The sequence below is a fragment of the Homarus americanus genome, unplaced genomic scaffold, assembly GCF_018991925.1.
Source record: "Homarus americanus isolate GMGI-L3 unplaced genomic scaffold, GMGI_Hamer_2.0 scaffold74, whole genome shotgun sequence".
NCBI lineage: Eukaryota > Metazoa > Arthropoda > Malacostraca > Decapoda > Nephropidae > Homarus > Homarus americanus.
Genome location: NW_024716951.1, coordinates 5,491,005 through 5,511,748, shown reverse-complemented (window position 1 = coordinate 5,511,748; position 20,744 = coordinate 5,491,005). Strand labels below are relative to the sequence as shown.

The window sequence follows — 20,744 nt, the reverse complement described above, 5'->3', positions numbered from 1 at the left end:
GGTTGGATCAGCCTCCCTCCTCCCCGGCAGCACCAGCTCCTCCCGTCCTTGATATCTGGATAAGGCAATATGCTCCCTTCAGTGCTCCTGAACTGCTTCAGTAATAATAGTAGAGGCCGTAGGCCTAGTCATCTACAAAAATAACTAGTTGCACAGATATTAGGATTCCGTATATTTTTGACAATCAAAATTCCATTAAGAAATTTTCCTCGTATATATTATGGAAAATAAACATTGATGGACGGACACAGGTGGGCCCAGGAGATGATGATTCATTTTAGCAGATTTAGAGGGAGAGGAGGAGGGATCATCGTCCTGTTATATATTGAGCCTTGCAGGCCACTTGAGGGTTGGAGAGGAAGGTGTGATATATCAAAGAACGGTGAGGGTGTGGTGTGTGTTGGTACAGTGATGCCAGTGTGCCCCGACCCTCGCTCTCAAACACTGCTATCTTATGTTTTATCAATCACGCCGACGGGGTTATGCGAGTATGGCGGTCAGTACCGTCTGCGTCTACCAGAATCTTTGAACAGGAGACATGAATTTACACTGGCATCTGAAAACCTAGCGTAGTTAATACCGTATTAACCTGCTATGGGGTTAGATTGCTGGGTGACGGTCTACACGTACATAGCGTAACGAGTAGAGTGCTCCTGTAGTGCACCGTGTGCAAATCACTGAGCTCTAATACCCTACAGGTGATAATATATAACGATTTGGGTATGGTATTTAGCCTAATGCGCAGCACAGCCTCGAGAACAAAAAGTTTGTTCATAAGAGTGCTTGTCATACTTTATTCTGCAGAGCGTGCTGTATTTTGGTGGATCAAAGTATCACACTTCAAGGTTACTACTTGGAAAGGGGCACCATCCGGGGTGAGTAAAGCATCTCGTTGGAGTGTAACTTATTTATGTTCTCCCTTATATTTTAAAGAGAACGAGTGTTATAACAGATGCGTTGAGATAATGTGTTTTTATTTCCGTAATTTATTTATATTGTCTTAACCAAACCGGGGATAAAAAACCGCGCACATAAGATTTTTTTTCTCTTTCATATTTGTGGTCCATTGTTGAATTAACGACAAATGGAAGTTTTGGATTTAAGCGACAATGTAGGTAGATACATAAATCATGATAGTTTTACCGGGTAAGCAGCTGGCTAATTGCGCACCAGTAAGACGTTAGCACAAAAAAAAAACAAGTACCATCCTAGGCTGTAGTAATACGTGTGAGTAATTTATCCAGTGCACTAGTTATCTCCACGGGATTCTGGATAAGACGACATTAATAGTGAGATGGGTAGAAAAGGATACGCTTTGAAGGGTATTGTCCCCTATCCCTGAATTCAGTTTTAGTGGATGGTACTTCTGTAGTCAGTGAAGAGGGCTGTGAACTGTACAAGCCGGCTGTAGTAAGTTGGAGTAGGAGTCGATGTTTATTTAGTGAGTTAACTGTCTTGCACAACACGGGGCTGCTCAATGGGGCTTTACGAGGCGTCGCTCTCTGATCCCGGAGCTCTCCCCTAATTAAACATCTGACCTTGCCTGCGCTCAACACCCCGGGCTCACGAGTCTCAAAGTTTATACGATATCTTTCCCCAAACAGGAGATAAGAAACTGCATCTAGTTACGGTAAAATATCCCTTCGTGTTTTGAGAACATTTCGGTCGCTATCTTTATGCCGCTGTGAGTGAGCTAGTTAAGTGCATTCTTTCTTGTTCCTCCCGTGAGCTAGTTTAAAAAAAAAAATTATCGGGCTTTGGTCTAGAGAACTTGATGTAGTGTAAGATATGTGGGGAGTTATTAGATAATTATTACCATTATTTCAGAAATACTTTGCAAGTATATGGTATACACACTCGAAAACAAACATGACAAACCTTTAGGACGTCGCCGTTTGATTAGGGTGTTCGTTTTACAAGTATCTAGTTTTGACCACTGTACTAGTTTTTATACGTGTATTATATAGTTTCAAAATGAATTATTTTTTTTTGTGTATGGAGCAAGACGATTATTAATTTAACTTGGTAAACGACACGAAAATGTTTTATTTTTGAAGTGCCGTCAAGGGAGATAATTCCTTTGCTTGATGTACAGTTGCAAATCGTGCAGAATGTGCTCTATCTGGTTCTCAAGGAATAAGTAGTGTTTCGGTAAATTCTCGAGGAACATCTTCGATAGGAAAAGACGCTGTTTCGACATGTCCACTGGAGTTGGGCATTTAAATTATAGTTCTATAGATCTGGCCCCCCCCCCCTCCGAAAAAAAAAAATCGTCTGGTATCTGCAAGTTCTAGGGAATTGATCGAACTGAAAGTTGTTCACGTACATATCCTTACCCTACTTTTAAAAACACTTGGTAGATTATTCACATGAGCCTGGCAACATTCGGTGTAGTATGGTGGTAGTGGTAATGTTGCAAGTGCTTAGTAACACTGGGTTGAGGCAGGAGAGTGGTGGTAGTGTTGCAAGAGCATGGTAACACCCATAGAAGAGGTGGGGGGGGGGGGTGATAGCGGGACTGGTAGTGTTACGAACCTTTACGAGTGGTTGATGAAAGACCCCCGTGTGCGTGTGGTGGAGGGAGGGGGTAGGGTGGTGTGGTGTTGGTAGATGGTGAGGGCTGGTCGGCTCCCTGCCCGGTGCCAGTAGTATTCTGGGTTCCGTCGAGTCTGGTATACTGTGATCTTGGTGTCCCTATCATCTTGAATCCGGTGCAGCCAAGTCAGAGCGGTCTTAGCTCCTGTGAATGCTCGAGGATTCTTGATGTATCCTTTTCGTGAACTCTGTGGATTTGTGATGTATTCCTCACGAGAACTCTGGTGCATTCGTGATGTTCCTCCTCACGTGAACTTTTGTGGATTTGTGATATATTCTTCATGTATAACACTAGATTCGTGATATATTTCTCAGGTGAACACACGTGGATTCGTGATGTACCCCTCGTAAAAAAAAAAGTTACCAGGTGGATGTGACATTATCTGTGATATCTAGTAAAATTGAACATTTAGACTGCACTCGTACAGATAAGTGTCGCACTGTATTCTAAGATAAGTGTCGTCTCTTGGGTCAGGGTTTTATCAGTACTGTATTGTATATTGATTGTTTCTCACATGTGGATGGGCATTGTCGGTCAGGATGAGATTCATATGTTGCTTTTGACAGTGAGTTATGGAATAATAAACTTAATTAGGTGTGCTGTAAATCTTAGGTTGGGTTCGTGGTTGTTCATAACTGAGGATATAGCGAGGGTATGTGGTAATCCCTTAACATGGGCTAACTTGGAACTGTTTCAATGTATTGTAGCTTGAAGGAGTAGTACTGTACTGTACTGTATTTGTTGTCGTGTACACTCGTCTTGAAGAGTTGTATTACAGTATGTGGTTGTGTATACCTCTGTGTTCTACTTAAACTTGAAGGATTCAAATCAAGGGTTGCAAGCTGGCATTATGCTGGTCCTTTAGGTTCATTGGCTGGCATATATACTATAAACGTCTTTGCTGATACAAAGTTTGTGTGCATAACAATTCTGTATATTATGCCTAAACCATTACAGGTAATTCCTTGTTATAGACGATACATAGGAAACATTTTCGAGGGCATTTTGAAATTAACCTGCAGTGGAATTATGCATTAAGAGTGTTGAACACTTTTGCTTGTCTTTCACTGGCCAACTAGTTTAAAAGCGTCATATGATAGAACTGGCTGAGTAGGGCGTTTCATAAATACATTTGTAGAAGAAACGCCCAATAGTGATTAAAATGGACAGCGATATTGTACTGTTCTGGGGCCCTGATGGAAATAATCTTGTAAACAGCCTTCTTGGACTGTGTTTGTTTGGATAGACATAATGATTACCATTGTTTGTAGACCTGTACATGTGAACCAGTGTGAACTATCTGCCTGACTTCCTAAACACGGCCACCAGCATCATCATCGCGGGCCTCGAGAAACAGTGTAGTCCCTCCATGAAGGTTTATTCCCTACAGAAACGTTTTGTAATCCTTTAAGAGAAAACGTTTAATCTTTCTGTTGGTGCGTCATGGGGAACACTATGGTAAACATCTCAAAATTAACCTTTTAGTATTAAGACGTATAAAACCTAAACTGAAATTCGAATATATTCAGTGGTTATCGACATTTTTTTCTTCCGAAATGCTTTTGATTAATTGTGAAAGTAATTAGATACACTATAATCATTCCGAAACGTCATAAATGTTCGCACTAGTTCACTGGTGTAAAGTAGTACAAACAATGGTCAATTAACTACTGTAGATGAAATCAAGGATATCCCAAGAAAATCTAATCTAAACTACTGAACTTATATTACGATTTGATGGCACAGTACCTAAATGATCCCCAAGCCTAATGGTAAGTTAGAGTGGGTTGGGGGCCTGTAAGGACTGGGGCCCATTTGACTTCTATCTTAGATGGAGCGTAACACACTTGGGGAGGAACTCGTCAAGCTGTGTTCCATGTAGTTGTGTTATCTTAAGGGTCGTGGATGGTCAAGTGGGTGGTGGTGGCGGCGGCTGGGTATACAACACAGCCTTGAACCTAAGAAGAGGAGGCACCTTGCTATCACGTTCATACTTTATCTTGCTCACATATTCTGTCTGAACACCTTGATAACTCTTACATCCCCCCCTCCCGTTAATTGAAGGACAGGGATATATTACAGCACTGAAAATGTTTAAGGGGAGTTCCCTCTGAGGCACAAGAACACGGGCACAAAGTAAAAAAAAAAATTATCCCATGTTTATACAGGTAAGCTGGTTAGAAGATGGGTTCCACACTTAGAACTAACATAAACAATGTAATTTTAATTTATGTCTAAGGGGTAAGAATGACATCGTTGAAAAATGGGACTCCTAAAATAAAAGTAAGGTCTCTGCTTACCCGGGCATACTAACTTTACTAGTCGATGAAAAATAAGACTGATCGTATAGGAGGTAGACCGAGCACTACCCCGGTGAAACTTAACTTTACACCGGTGAGGGTTGTAAATTTTCCTGCTGCAGGTAAAAATCTCGGTTTTGAGAGATTTATATCGCATTCCAGTCGTGTAAACAAGCACACTTTCCGCACACCAGCTTGTAACCACTCACACATACCGGTACACATCATCTTCCAACAAGCAAGGGCACACACACAGTTTGTAAGTACACACATATACACCTACCGCCTTGTAATCACACACACACCCACAAACCCACACACCATCTTGCAAAGCATGGTCAAGGTTACAACGTAGAGAAAAAAATACCACCTGTAGTTGTCACTTTACTCGAGCGTAAAATAACCATAACGGGAGGGAGATATAGCTGAACGTTTTACTGTCTCAACGCGAATATATTTAAATTTTGTTAAGTCATGTGTGTGTTTATAGTGTTGTTTAGTGTCTGTCAGGCGGCCTCCACAGTGATTTCATTCAGTGTAGTTGCTGACACGTGTTTAGCTCAGCTGTTAGAGAGACGAGCAAGTGCCGCCACCCTCACTGTTTTGAACTGCTGTTAGCACCATCGTTAACTTTCTTGGGTACTATTTTTTTCAAGTTCCCTAGTGTAATGTACTGACTTTCTTGTATCGGTATAGATTTAAAGTACCTTGATATATTTTGAAGTTCCTTTATGGAGTTTCTCGATGGTACACTGGGGCTTTTGGTGTAGGCTATTGACATAAGTCGACCTTGTAAACATAGCTTTGGTTACATAGATTTAATTTAGTTAATAAAGTTCTCACAGTTCTGCGATGTTTACTAAAGACCACACGTAGCAGGAGACCATGAGGTCATGCTTGTTATATATACTTTATATCCTGGCACTGAGGTCTTGTAATGCCTCTGTTGAGTATATAGTAGGCAGTAAATGTGCCTAACTTGGACAAATGCAGGTAAACAATGGTAAACAGTAAGCCGATTCTACCAATTTTAACCCAACTTGCTTATTTCCATGCTGGTCGTTGTAGGGTAGTTAAGTGTTGTGATAGAGCCTCCAGTATACTGTTGCCTGGTGAAGTAGTGTCTGTACTGTATTACCCTGGGATCCTCAGAGCAGCCTAGCAATAGACGAACATGGTGCTCCTATTTATTACCAGAGATAAGAAAAGGGTAGTGTTTTTAACGTCTCCTTACTGCTATTTTTAAACAAAGAAAAAGTGGGATAATATATTATGACTAAATTGAGATGTAGTTGATGCGTGAGGTCGCTTTTTAACTCCTGTAGCTATGATGGTACCAACCACATAATATGGTGAATATAATGAATACAGGTTTAAATTAAGACATAATATAGTTTAAATACAGTCTATGCGAGTATAATGAATGCAGGCTTAGAGTAAGCTATATTTAGATCGGCTCCTTTAGACAACTTGCAGATGTTAAACCTTCGAGTGTGAAACTAAATTAATTTATTTTAATAGTAATGGCACTGAATGTACCCGTTTATAATATATATATATATATATATATATATATATATATATATATATATATATATATATATATATATATATATATATAATTTACGTATTGCTCTGGCAACTATGCGCTCTAACAGCTGTGTGACATATTGATTACTGCGTGGTAGGCATTGTTATTTCTCGTATAATTTGTTCTTTGATGTACGCTCACACAATGACCGCCTATCTTGGCAGCCAAAACGCGTGGTAGTCACTGGCTGGCCGCACTAACAAAGACAGTGTACATTAATAGGTTAAACTGTATTGTTAACACGACCACCTATCCATTATTATTTTTTTTTTAGAAACGAATTAACCAAACCTAACTTAATGATCGCTTGCGAAGTTTAGTTTGGTTGAACTGGGCTTGGGTAGACATATTTAGGTTAGGCTTTGTATAGTTGCAGTCGTGTTTGTGTTCGTTTTATTTTCTGCTTTAGAACGAGTAAGATTAGATTTTGCTACTTGCGTCAGTTTGCTTTCGTTTTTCTTTTTGTTAGGTTAGGTTTGGTTAATTCATGCCATCTCCATTGAAATAAAGTAAAGGGTCACATTCTACGTCATTGTTTTCGGGGATTAAACCTAGCTGAAGATTTTGTTGACATTAAAACAAAATGTAGAGCAATTAAATAATCCCAACACGTGTCTGATGTTGCTGTGTGTGTGTGTGTGTGTGAGGAAATAGCGCAGGGGTCGTTAAATGTGTGCTGGACGTTGGCGCTGTGTCTGGTGCTTGAGTGGTTTTGAAGCCATTTTGAATTATTTTGGGTTTAAATATTAATGGCAGGCAAATTCGCACATGATAATTTACGAAGGAAATTGGCAACGTATCAGCCCTTTTAATAATTCTTGACCCTGATTTGATTATAGAAGATTCTCAAAATTTCTCCCGCTAAGTGGGTGACGGCGAAGATTCCAGAAATAAGCTTGTCCCTACTATTTGATCACCACTTGGGCAACTTTCTTTATTGTAAGTTTAGTCAGAGGAGAATATCATAGTGTGTTGTCGGCCAAAAATAGACACCTGAAGATTAGCCCCTTCGGATTAATTATTAAACAGCCAAACGTTAACCTAACCTCCCACCCCTTTTCAGATAGCGTTGGGTGTTTAATCATGAGGTGAAGGTGGGGGCTAATTGATTCAGTTGATGCTTGTGGGAGGCTGTAGTGCAGTTAACATTTCCTGGGCCACGTGTCTTTTAAATCTAGTGACATCACAGGAAACTTTAGCTGATGTGTGTGTCCTTCCGCGCGTTTTTCAGGTCGTAATGGGGGATATAAACAGCTCGTTAATGCTTATTAGTGGAAGATGTCATTATGGGGACCTTGTTAACCTTATATGATTTGTATATCAATATGTAGGACTTCGTTAACCAGCTATTAGACCTCGACCACCTGTTCCTAATACCGTGAATCGGGTAAAGTGACTTGGCACTGACACGGAGCTGCCAGCGGACTGACGATGGTGCTGTGTGGTCCTGGGACAACAAGCTAGGTGAAGACAACAGCTGCTGTGGATCATGTGTTTGGTGCGATTATCTGCGATTCCTACACGTCTTTTTAGTGGTGAGCAATTTTTATCTTATATAGAGGAGGCTATTTAAAGATAGCGCTTTTTTTTACGCTCGGAGTTGCGTCTCCACGTAACCGACTACAATAAGAATAAATTGTGCTTAGATCGCGTCGTGCGTTATAAAGAAACCGATTTAGAAATAACGTCTTTACACAGTTGCTTAAAATTTTAACGACTAATACTAAACCTGAATTAATTGCCTTTAATATATTTCATTTAGAGGGAAAAAGTGTGTTATCAGACCAATACCATTCTGTTAGGGGGTGGCGTTGCTTCATTCAATAGTGCTCTGTGTAAGGGTCGAGGAATTAGCGCCGAGTAATTTTGGCTCACTGCTGTTTCACACTTAATGCCTCGCTATCCACCCCCCCTTCCCGATATCTCGCTGAGTGGAGAATAGAGGGGTGTGGGGGGTGGAATCATCCGAGGGGAAGGGGGAGGTAGATAAGGGACTGGTTGTGGGTGCTGTCATTACGTTAAGGAGGCGGCCAGGGTTCACCTTCACAGGTCGTACATCATCTGTTTGTTTTTTCCCATTACGCGTTGGTGATAAGAGTCGGCAGCTGTAATTGAGGTTTGGTCTCTTGTGTGCAATTGTGACGCCAATTCACCCCCTCCCCCCGTGGGTGAGATGTAAAGGATGAAATTCAGTTTAACATGAGTCTGTTTAGGCTTGGTGTTTTTTTAAATGCTCGAATGATAAACTTTTCATTGTTTATTTCACCTCATGAATAAACACCCAATAGCGAAATGGATGGGGTTACTTAGGTTGAATTGGGTTAATGTAATGATAGGTTAGGATTAATGTTTAATTACCAGGTGAAATAAGTAGATGTGCTAATCTTCATAAGCACAATTAAAAGTGAAGACACAGAATTACGGGTAAGAATGGTGACTGAATTTAAGCTTGGGATGTAGGTGCTTTATAGGGAAAATTTTACCTTGAGAAATTTTGAGGATCAGGACCGTAGAGGAAGAAGCGGAGAGGAGAGTTTGGTTGAAGGTAGGGGAGGTGTGTCTGGCGGCTTGTGAACAAATAAGTAAATGAGGGGCACAAAGAGAGTGGTTGTTGGTCGAGGCTCCAGACGCCAGCTAATTGAACCCATCAATCTAAGCCTTGTGCGAACGCTTGACCCGGCGCCGGATACCTTTCCCTCTAGCGCCAGACGAAAGCTCGACCCCGGCGCCGGATACCTTTCCCTCTAGCGCCAGACGAGAGTTCGACCCCGGCGATGGATACCATCCACTCGAGCGCCAGACGAAGGGACAGGCGTGTGGTGAGTCAGCGAGGGGGTAGGTGACCTGGCTTGAGACGAGATGGTGGGCGAACTGTAAATCCCAGGAATGTGTGAGCTGATATATTCGTCTCTGATATACTCAACCAATATATTTGTCCTTGGTACATTATAATCCATCGATATAATACGCATCCTTGGTATATTCCACTGATAAGAATGGCTTTTGTACTATTCAAGGCTATAAATAACTAATTGAAGGACACTTAAACCAGATTCTCGCATTCGTACGCTAATATTTTTCCCCGAATTAAGGTGAGGGAATGCCTGTAGTTGTGGTCATCTCTGATACATTCCACACCCTCCTGAGTGCCGTCGTTGTGCATCAGCGTGAGTCAGTCAGTGAGGTGCGCTGTGACGTCTCCAGCGTAGTTAAAAAAAATAGCGTGTGAACCTCGCAGAATCCGACACCACATCCCGGATTCACAGCTATGCAGAGGTAACTGGTTCATTTAACTTAGAGGGTATATTTAAAGTCTCTTGATGACAGAAGTATGCATTACCTGGCTGGCTTAATTTGTATCCCAGACTAACACACTGAGAACTCCATCGTAAGTGTGTTTTTCCTGTATACACAACCTCCATTCCTTTGTTCACATATACCCCCTCAACAAGCACTCGGAACTCCACGCTTCAAGTGTGTGTGCAGCAGACAACTAATCCTTTTTCAAATATACAGGAATAGATTTGAAAGCTACAACTCTAGGGTGATGTTTCCCTGCGTCTATATTATTATAATTATAATTATTATTTATTATCTACCATCATTACACTTCAGGTAGATCCTGATACCATTGCATAAAGTACGAAACAGTAAACAAAAACCAAACATAAATTATCTATTAACGTGATGTAGTTCGGTGAGTGTTGAAGGGTCATAAGCGAGAAACATTGACACAGCATAACATAAGACCACTATTCTCACCTCATCTGTGTTTAAGGTTGTCTTTTGACTTACTGTATATATTAATCTACTAACAGTAATAAATACGATACTTCCCTGGTTTGTCTGTGTCGTCTTTCCCTTAGCATACTTGAGAAATAGCCTCACGTGCTGTGGCTGGTGGCATTTTTTTTAAGTTTCATCTTTAAGTATCCAGAAACGTGGTCTTCCCAAGGTGATTTTATAATTCTGATTATTATTATTAGTAGTATTATTACGGTTTTATTATTATGGTTGTAGTTATTATTATAGTTAACCTTTTTATTTTATTTGCCAGAATAAATTAGTAGAGTTGAGGATTGATTTCGCCGCATTGAACGTTGAGGTTGATAGAGCGTGTGTGATCGCTCTGTCAATTTTACTCATCACAGAACGTTTCGCCTTAAGTTTAACATTCGGAAAAAAAACGTTCACATAACGATATTTATGAATAGATTAATTAATATTAATGATGCTGGGTAGATTCATTTGTGTAATTTTAGGTGTGTAGGTTTATAAAACTTTCCTATAGGTGCTTTTTTTTTTTTTTTTTACTAAGCGGCCAATAATATAAGTGACGTACAGTAGGCTAAGTTGGGCTGACTAATTATGGTTACGCGTGGCTTTTTAATCACATTTAAAATAATTATGATGAGTACATAGCTTATTGGGTTCCTGTGAATTGTTTTTCTAAATATGATTACGCTCGGGTTATCTCCTAATTTGTACATACTGTATACCACATACTGTTTTCCGTATAAGCATAACCTCCATATTTCTTCACGGTAAACATAATCAGAGCTCCAAGTCAATAAACCACCGAACAACCTTACATTCTCAGCTTACGCACAACCAGGAAGATGTCATAACCTACCAGTTGCCGTAATTATTTATTGTGGATAAAAGTTATATCTGCACATTAATTTTTAACATGAAATTTCACATGTCAGAAACTCTAAGATAAAAAAAATGGATATGAAGTACTGTACCATACTTCATTACGTCTCCTCGCCAGTCCACCTCAGTCCGTCTTGCTGCTCCCAGTAGGTGTGGGTGGGGAGAGGGGCATCCTATTTCCTTCAGCAGACAGGCGGCGGTATGGTAAACCGTAGACGGTGTGAAGGATTTAGGGAATGTGGTGTTGTGTGGTGGTTGAGGGTGGGTCCCTAGGGTGAGGAGGGCCACACAGAGGCCCTTACACCCCTCCACAAGGCCACCATTATGCCCCCTGACCTCGCCCCTGGCGCCCACCAGCCGCCCCGCTCTCACCACGAGTGCCACCACAGCCTCCACCAGCAGTAGTAATAACACTAATAGTAGTATCTGTTATAGTAGTACCGACACAACTTGCACTATTATTAATATTAGATGCCGCACCATCAACAGAAGAAGCAACAATAGTAGGTACTGCAGCATAATGCGTTAGTACAAGCAACAGCAACAGGGAAATCAGGAGGAGAGAGTGGAGGGGTCAAGTGTGGAGTACTGAGATAACGTCGTCACATCAATGGTTCCTACACCAACCAGGATGTTAGTATGAGGGGAAGAAGAGTGGGTGTTGTAGAGGGAGGAAAGAGTAAGTAGAGGTGTTGTGAAGGGGGAGGAGGGGTTGCAAGGGGAAAAGGTCGTGTTGGAGAGATAGCAGCAGCAGCAGGAGGCGGTAGGTGTGGGAGGCAGGCGGGAAAACGTTAGGCTATCGCGAAAACTAAAGTACGCATCGCCTGGGGTTGCTCGGCGCGCAATAGTGTTTTCAAAGTTCTGTTTATAATGTACAAATCCAAAACATTGTTAAGTTCACGATCATCCTCTACATCTACAGATAAAGTGTATTCTTCTCGACCTACTGTGACTTGTTGCTGGAAAAAAGTGCTTGAACCTTATTTGGAAATAATGCACGAGAGCATAAATAATGGCGCGATTGTTGGGTATGTAGAGATTACGAAACGCATGTATTTTTAAATATAATGATGAACATCTTTATTTACAATGTCCAAAATATTGTAAGCTTTTAATGGCAGTTAACTTGTAAAGGTTCACGAGTTAGCACCTACGTATAATATAATGTATTTCGGGAGGACTAGAGGAGCTCAGTTCGTATCCTGAAGTGCTTCCCACCATTTTATACGCACAAGTTTTTCGCTCAATAATTTCGTAACATGTATATACAGTAGTACTACTACTACTAATAATAATGCTAATGTAGTTGTAATAATTTTGTACTGTAATTTTAGTAGCAACGAAAATAATTATCAACTCCTCTGTTTACCAACCACCTTCAGAGTACAGCGTAGAAGGCTGGCGGACAAGGTACCGTGTATACAGTATCAGTATTGATGGAGATAAGGAAGTAGTGATGGATATCGGGGAAGTCTCTTGTGTTGCTTACATGTGCATGGTCACACTGTGTGTAGGTACAGGTATGTGGGAGAATACCTCGAGTAGTGAAAATTTATTTTTATTTTTTATTTTACCATCTGAGTGTCGTTAAGAATTTTTATTCGGTAACTGCAATACTAAAGAGAGTTAGTGCCAGTCTTCAGCTGACACCAAGTTGTACATATCTTTAGATTAGTGACGTTTACTGATGACAGGTGATTAAAAGATGGCGGTGAGTGTTATACAAGATAAGAGATAAAGCTGAAGATAAAAATCGTGGGTGATACGGTCTTGTGTTTGATGATAAATTAAAATTAGTGTGTTATTAGCGGTGTAGATGTGGTAGTGGTCGGATTGACGATATGTAAAGATGTATTGTTTAGACTTTAGATGAACGGAATGTTACATTTTCAGGCGCGTATTTTAAGCTTTAACACAACGATAATTGGACTAAATATAATATACCAGATGTATGAAGATGCGGAATACTGTTATTCAAGGAAATAATTTGGTGTAGAATCCACGATGTGCATTAACGAAAACCAGTGATTAATGGACTTTTCTAACTTAGTGCTAACGAGGTGCGCCACAGAACTCGACACTGCCTCCATTAAGTTGTGTAATAATATAACTCCATGTTGGACTGATAACTTAAAAGTACAGTTGATGTACTTAATGATGACCCATAGTGTATGTGGGCTCAGTTCCAAGGGAGCAGAACAAAGATAAAACACCAATAGGAAAGATGAAGCGATCTGGTTGAGCCCAGATTCTTTCTACTCCTACTGTATTTCAGTTTCACCACTTTTCCTTCAACCCCTAATAATCTTCTTTCACCTCATAACTAAAGACTCCGTACCGTATGTGGGCTCAGAGAACGCTAGTGTTGTTACCAAGTGGATGATCGACAGTAATATATTTCACGAGATACTTACATAACTAGAATGGCCAGGCTAGTAGTTAATTGTGAGGAACACGGTGTGATAGTGGCGCTCCCCAAGTTGGAGCCTTGACAGATATTGTGTTGTGACTGTGACAACGCTCGCCCAACTGAAGCCTGACAATGGATATTCTGGCTGGAGACATCGAGATAGACCTGCCACCAGATGAGGATGATGGTAAGACATTTTATTGTGTAGGGGAAAAAAATAACACAATCTGCACGATTCCCTTTGCCTGTTAAAATTCACATTACTGTACTGTACTTTAAAATGCAAGCTCAAGACGAGTGTCATCAGGTGCTCTGAGACGTGAAAATAGTTGGTTACGGCGGGCCAGACTGATTGGTTGGTTGTACTGTATTGCACATACTTGAAGCCGTGTGTGTCAGGGTTAGTGTTGCAGTGTAGTGTGTGGACTAATACCACTATTACAGTAGGTGACACTACCCAGCGACCAGACTATTCTCATAACTGAAGATATACTGTAGCTACGAGACTGGCTACTGATTGACCTGAAAGTGCAAAAATAACATTGAAACATGTATGCAATCGAAATTATTATATGGAATTCCTTTAACTGGATTCATTGTTTTAATACCGGACGAAAATTACGCACAATATCGAGAAGATTAATTTTATCCTTAACCTGGTAGCCTAGCATATTATTGTTTTGATGGTATTCTTTGTTTGGGCTCGATGGTTTTACTTTAGTTAAGTTGACCAGTTAACTTTTTTTTTTTTTTTTTTTTGAAACTTGACTTGCAAGGAACATGTAACCATTGGTAGTCTTGGCCGGAATTTGTAAGACAACATAAGTTACCCTTTGTGTGTTAAGGGAAATTAAATAATGCGAAGGTAAATAGTTTGAGTTAGTCTTTAGCATACTGAATGACATTTAAAGAAGTGATTGCATTTTTATATTATTACAGCAGCAGGTTCATAGATCCAATAGAACACAAGTGAATAAAAAATTATGTACTGTAGTTGAATTCCGGTAATATAAATCGTTTTTATATTGGCTACATTTGCAGGTGGCGTTTGCCATTACAGTATACTTGTACTGTACTATATTTTGTCGTTGGCCATTTTGCAATGTTCACAAGATGTTTCTTGCAAATTACTGTATCTATGTATAATTGTGTATCCTTCCAAATGAAAATGTGGTTTATGATAGACAGTATAATATTTTTCTGAATTCTCAAACCCCCCCCCCCCAAAGTCTATTGTACAGGTCTGTACTATGGATTCTTACCATACGAAAATATTTTTGGAAAATGTTTTCTTGAACTGTAATATGGACTGAAAGATCACAGCAGCTAAAGAATCATCTGTGGTTGTAAAGGCCAACCTCTCTCTCTTCTCTATTCTCCTTTTGTTCTCTCTCCTTGTGTCTTGTTTTTTTTTCCCTCACTTTATGCTGTGGCACATTTAATTCTCTTGAATAATTTTAGTTAATTCCTTCCAAGCTAATGGTTGCTTATTACAGATCCACATGTGCGAGTGTTGGGGCTACCAGATGCGGTGCGAACTGCTGGAGCGATGGTTAGACAAGAATTAGAACCCCACAATAAAGTAACCATGAAGCTTGATGTGTCGTGGACTTATCACTCCCACATCATTGGCAAAGGAGGCAACACCATTCAGCCAGTTGTCAAACGTACAGGTAATTCGCCTTTGTTAAATTACTTCGGATATATATTATACTATACTGTATTGAATTGTACGGTGGCACAATGTTAAGCACGAACAGAGGGTGTCACAACAGGTAAGATGAATGGGTGAAGGAGATTATGTATTTGCTGTGAATTCCCATCATTAGAATAATGGATAAATAGTCTTCGAGATAAAAGGGGAAAAATAGTGGATATGACTAAATGACAGTATTGTATAGTAGTGGGTTTTCCGGGTTGAAACCACCCTATATAGATCATCATTTCTAAACATGTTTGCAAAACTGTTTTGTAAATGATTATTGTAATGGTAAACAAATACAGTTTCACCAGCATGATTAATATATGCAATTTTATTATTTTTAGGTGTGAGCATTCACTTTCCTGATGGCAACAAGAATAGTGAAGTACGCAAAAGTAATCAGGTGTCCATCAACAGCCGGGGGGAGGAGCTGGTCTGGAGGAGGCACGGTCAGCCATACGGGAATTGACTCCTCTCATCTTCACCTTCACTCTCTCTGCCGCTGCCCAGTTTATTAATACCTGCATATCGGACCCAAATATGCTCATAATTCATGTACAAAACACTTATGATGTGCAGGTAGGTTTATATTAACAGCAAATTGTATCCAAAAAATAGTTTTGCTTTGTTTCCTGTGTGGAAGGCAGTTCTGTAATTGGAGAATATTTCATTATAGTACTGTATACTATACTTTGATTTTAATGCACCTTTTGAGTTTATTGATGAGGCTTTAGTCCACCAAAACCTGCTTTAATTTTAGGTGGACCTGAAACTGACAGATGACATTCCCTTATTGTGGGATCGTGGGAATGGGATGCAGCCCGTGTGAAGGAGGCAACACTGTGCATCTTAAAAGCGTATTGTGATACTCTTGCCGTGAGTAATTAGCATTTGAAGACAAATGTAATCTCACACCTGAATTTTTTTGCATCTTTGAATCGGGTTTTTTCATTGTGAATTGAGTACCTTACATTATATACATTGTTTCATCTTTCAACAGAATCAAATACCTGTGCAGATGACAGTGGAAATCTCTCCACAGCACCACACATTTGTTCTTGGACGAAATACGAGGACACTCAAAGCGCATCATGCGACTGCTACAAAGTGAGTAACTGAAGCTTCTCAAGATTATTATTGTCTTTTATTTTGTTTGTGTGCAGCAAGTCTTAAGTTGGAATTGACATTAGCTCATTGATATTATCTCTTTCTGTCTTTAATTACATGATAATTCTTTTGCAGAATAACATTCCCTGACAGTAATGATATTTCCCTGCCTCCTCTCAAGAAGTCAACTGTCACCATTTCAGGAGGCATTGATAATGTTTATCTTGCATCACAAAAACATTTTAGTAAGTAAATTTGATCTGGCTTTGGTTAGTGCTAACAGTAGAGGAACAGTGTAGGATAAGTGAAAATAGACTAACTTGTTTGTTGGATAAAAGATATTGCTACAGTGCAAACAACACGTGTTTGGTTGTTTGATGGAGTCTGTTGACAATTCTCCTGTTTACATTTTGGTGGACCAAGTGTCTGAAGACTGACACAACCCAGGCTACTTATTCGGAATGTTTCCTTTAGGTTTGACATACACTGCAGTATTTAGCATATTTGGTAAAATAGTATTAACCTTCCATGTTCAGGCAGGAATCATATTGTAGCTGATTAATGAAATACAGTATTTTGATATGTATATTTAAGATGGTGAGTAGTTTTAAACAATCATAAACTCTACAGGGTGCTCTACCACTGGTCCTTATGTTTGACTTGCTGCCCGACCAGACGGTAGACTCAAATGAGGTATCACAAATCATGCAAACTTTAGACGCTTATAGTTATAAAAAACAAGAGGCTAGATGGGTACCTGTACTCATTAAAGGGGCGGAAAGAAATGCTGGTTAGTGGTCGGCCTAATTTTGTTATTTGTAAATTCTGAAAAATAAATGAAGTTAAATAAAAACAAAATCTTATGAAATTATGATTTATAATTAAACCTTGTTGTTGGTTGAGTAAATTCATGCAAGGACCTCTCCTATATTATCTATTACAATTGATTAATGATTTCTATTTGTACTAACATGATTTCTCCTTCCCAGGTAATATATATGAGGCTTGGCGCTTGATATCACATGCAGAAAAAGCTCCACCTAAGGCCCGTATTCCTCCAACATATCACATTTCAGATGCAGCGCCACTGTTTGGCCTCACCTGTAAGTATTGATGATTAAATCACAAGTGGCAAGAGCCATTCATGATGGAGATGGTGTATGTTCTTGAACCTGGATCATCAAATTAATACCGTACTTCCTTTTAATGAGGACTTAGGTGTTTTGAGTTTCCAGGGAGCAGAGAACACATTGCACTTGGGAGCTTCCACCACTTCACAGAAAGAAACTAGCTTATTCATGAACTAGACAGTGCGATGAGAAAATTTTGTATCGAGTAAATACAGTACTGTATCATTAATCTAGTTTTATGTAATTTTTTTTATTTTTATTTATTTTTACAGAACCTACTATTATTGTGCATGCCTGATTGGACCCTTAGTTTTTTTGTTTGTTTTTTAGTGCTATTGTATTTGTTTATTTTTTTAAGTATTTACTTCTTTTATTTGTTATTCCTGTTTCTTTGTATTTCATGTATGACTGACAATCAGTATTTTTTTAGCAGATCTAAACATGGGTCAGTGGCTGAGTGGTGGGAGTGGTGGTTCTTCCCACTCCATCTCCTACAGGCACTCCCAGCCCTCAGGTTCACCCTACTGCACTGTGGGGAGGCCTGACAACCTCTAGTAGTCGGCCCCCACACACCTTTCAAGGTTCACAGTATAACAACATGTTATTCGACCATACTTGTGAGTGCACTTTTTTTTTCCTCTTTTTCCATTTTTAGTTTTTGTTTTTCACTTAGCCCTGATTTTATTTCAGGATTATTAGTTAGTATGTAGCACATGTTCATCAACTATCCCACAAGGTGAAACATGATGTCCATACCCTGTCATTATGGATGTTTTATAGCGGAGGCTGTTGATTTCACTGATTAATTACACTTGTTGTAATTTACTTATATAGCTTATGGGTGGCAGTCTGTGATTTTGATACAGGCATTTAATTTTTTACATAATTTTATATACAATGCCTTACCATTTTTTGTGTAAGTGAATACAGTATTACTTTTTGGACAGTGAGAAATAGATGTAAGAAAAATTTTTGGATTAGTGAATTTTGCATACAGTATACCGGTAGTGAACGTTCTTATAGTTGAGGATACTTGTATAATCTATTTTTTATGAAGGTTATTCTAAGTGTAACATAACCTCAAATTGGGATGGATTGTTTTTTGAAAGATATAACTGACTTGGCCTCATCAACACACGCTATAAACTGTCGTTGAACTACATGATTTTATGAAATTACTGTATCTTAGAGGCCTTAATGTTTTTCTACACAGCCTCGTACTATGCAGCAGACTTGCTCCTTCGCTCCGGCACTTCTAACTGTAACAATAACAACAGCATCATGTCAAGTAACATGAATAACAACTGCATCAAACCGAAGCATTGTGGAGGACTTGGAGTCGGTTCAGGAGTAAACCTAAATTCTCTTGTCAGTGGGATCGGCAGCATGACAGTGTCCAACGGTGCTGAGGGTATGACAGTACAGTATTTGTGTATTGTAATTATGAGGTGGACTTTTGTCCTTCCAGCTCAGACAGAGTAATACAATAATCAGCTTGCTGTTGTCTGTTTTTGTCCATAAAGATAAATTTGACTAGAATACCAAGAAAATTGTTATAGGTAGTGATGGAAGGCAATGTGAATGTGCCAAGATGGTTCCTTGAACCAAATTTTGCAGTTATGGCCTTCAGTATGGTATGTTTTAGATATTAATATTTCCCATGTTGCTAGTTTTCATGTGGATCCAATAAATAACTTTGTAAAACCAAATATTATACTGTAACCGGTCTGCATTTTAAGAAAAGTTGAATGATATTTTAAAACTGAGACTTGATTCTGATTCCTTTTTTATCAAGGATTTCAAAAATTAACTTTGTTTTGCTCTATCATGTCACACTTTATTACCAATAAGACAATATAATATAACTAAATACAAATACAACATACAAATATGACAAGAAAATACAAATAAGACAATTCAGTAGGCTTCAAAGTTAACTAAACCTTAAGATTATTGTGATTAAGGCTATTTGCTTGTAAATACAGAAAAATTATATATATTTGAATATGTATGAACATAATATTAGGCTTCAAGGATGGGTGAAACTTTCCTCTTTTTTTATTTTCTGGCAATTTTTTTACTGGCACAATCTCTCTTCAGCATGCAGCAGTAGTCTGCCATCATGTTCACCTTTCTTGATACCTCTTCAATATTTCCTTAATGTCCAGGTAAAATCTTTCACCTTCCTTGACACTTAAACTACCTAAATTTTCAGGAAAATACTCAAGATGGAATGTAAGAAATCCACCTTTACACTCATATTGCAACCCATGTTTTTAAAGTTATTCAACATACCTTCAACAGTGTTTTGATAGTTTAAATCTTTTCTATTGCCTAAAAAACTATACACAACATTCTTGAAACTATTCCATGCTTCATTCTCACACTGGTTCACCGATTCTTCAAATTGGTGGTCCAATAACTTTCGGATTTGAGGGCCCACGAAAATGCCAGCTTTGATTTTTTCATATATGACTGATGGAAGTTCCCTGCATATGTACCGGAAACAATCACTTTCCTTATCTAGGGCTTTTACAAATTGTTTCATTAACCTTAATTTAATATGCAGAGGAGGCAACAGCACTTTCTTAGGGTCAATCAATGGATCATCTAGAATAATTTTGAAGCTGGCACAAGAGTCTGTCTAGGTGGCCAGTGTTCCCCCAATGTTCACGCTTGCTCTGCTTCCCCGCTCGCACAAAAAAACATGGCATTTTTGAATCCACTTTGACCTGCCAAACAAAGCAATAAATTTGAAATCACAAACCAACCAACCATGATCTTTTTAATGAACTTTCTCTAGAAGCTTCTGCAAATTTTCATAAGTTTCCTTAAGATGAACAGAGTGAGCCACAGGAATTGATGAAAATGCATTTCCATTATGAAGTAAAACCCTTGAGACTTGTTTTTGAAGAATCCATGAACAACCTCATCAGTAGCTGTTTAGGTAATGCCAAAATAGTTAATTAAACGAGACATTTTTACAATAAACCAAGGAGCCTTCCTTTGAAAAAAATTTGAACTAGTTCTTGTTCATGTTGCCTATACACGAAAAATATGTCTCTGCTCAATAAATTCTTTGATTTCAACCTTGATCTTTAGGTTGATAAACATCACTTCATTCTGACGATGAATCGCTGTCAGATTCTGGTGACACAGACAGCAACACATCTGGTGGAATGGGGACTGGAACCTCGGGACCATGTGGCACTGGTCTCATAGCAGATGGGGTGCTGGGATAAATGATACCAT

General features: G+C 39.2%; 1 protein-coding gene across 1 annotated transcript in view; it reads left to right on the top strand.

Moving 5' to 3' along the window:
- The window catches only part of LOC121858709 (protein bicaudal C homolog 1-like), a 42,491-nt gene extending 25,375 nt beyond the window's left edge, over positions 1 to 17,116 (top strand). The window contains 8 exon segments of the mRNA XM_042355307.1: positions 15,050 to 15,226; positions 15,600 to 15,673; positions 15,676 to 15,834; positions 16,016 to 16,054; positions 16,057 to 16,131; positions 16,256 to 16,362; positions 16,498 to 16,607; positions 16,993 to 17,116. Of these exon segments, the coding sequence (XP_042211241.1) occupies positions 15,050 to 15,226; positions 15,600 to 15,673; positions 15,676 to 15,834; positions 16,016 to 16,054; positions 16,057 to 16,131; positions 16,256 to 16,362; positions 16,498 to 16,607; positions 16,993 to 17,021 (770 nt within the window). The 3' untranslated portion in view covers positions 17,022 to 17,116.
- The last annotated feature ends 3,628 nt before the right edge of the window (positions 17,117 to 20,744 follow it).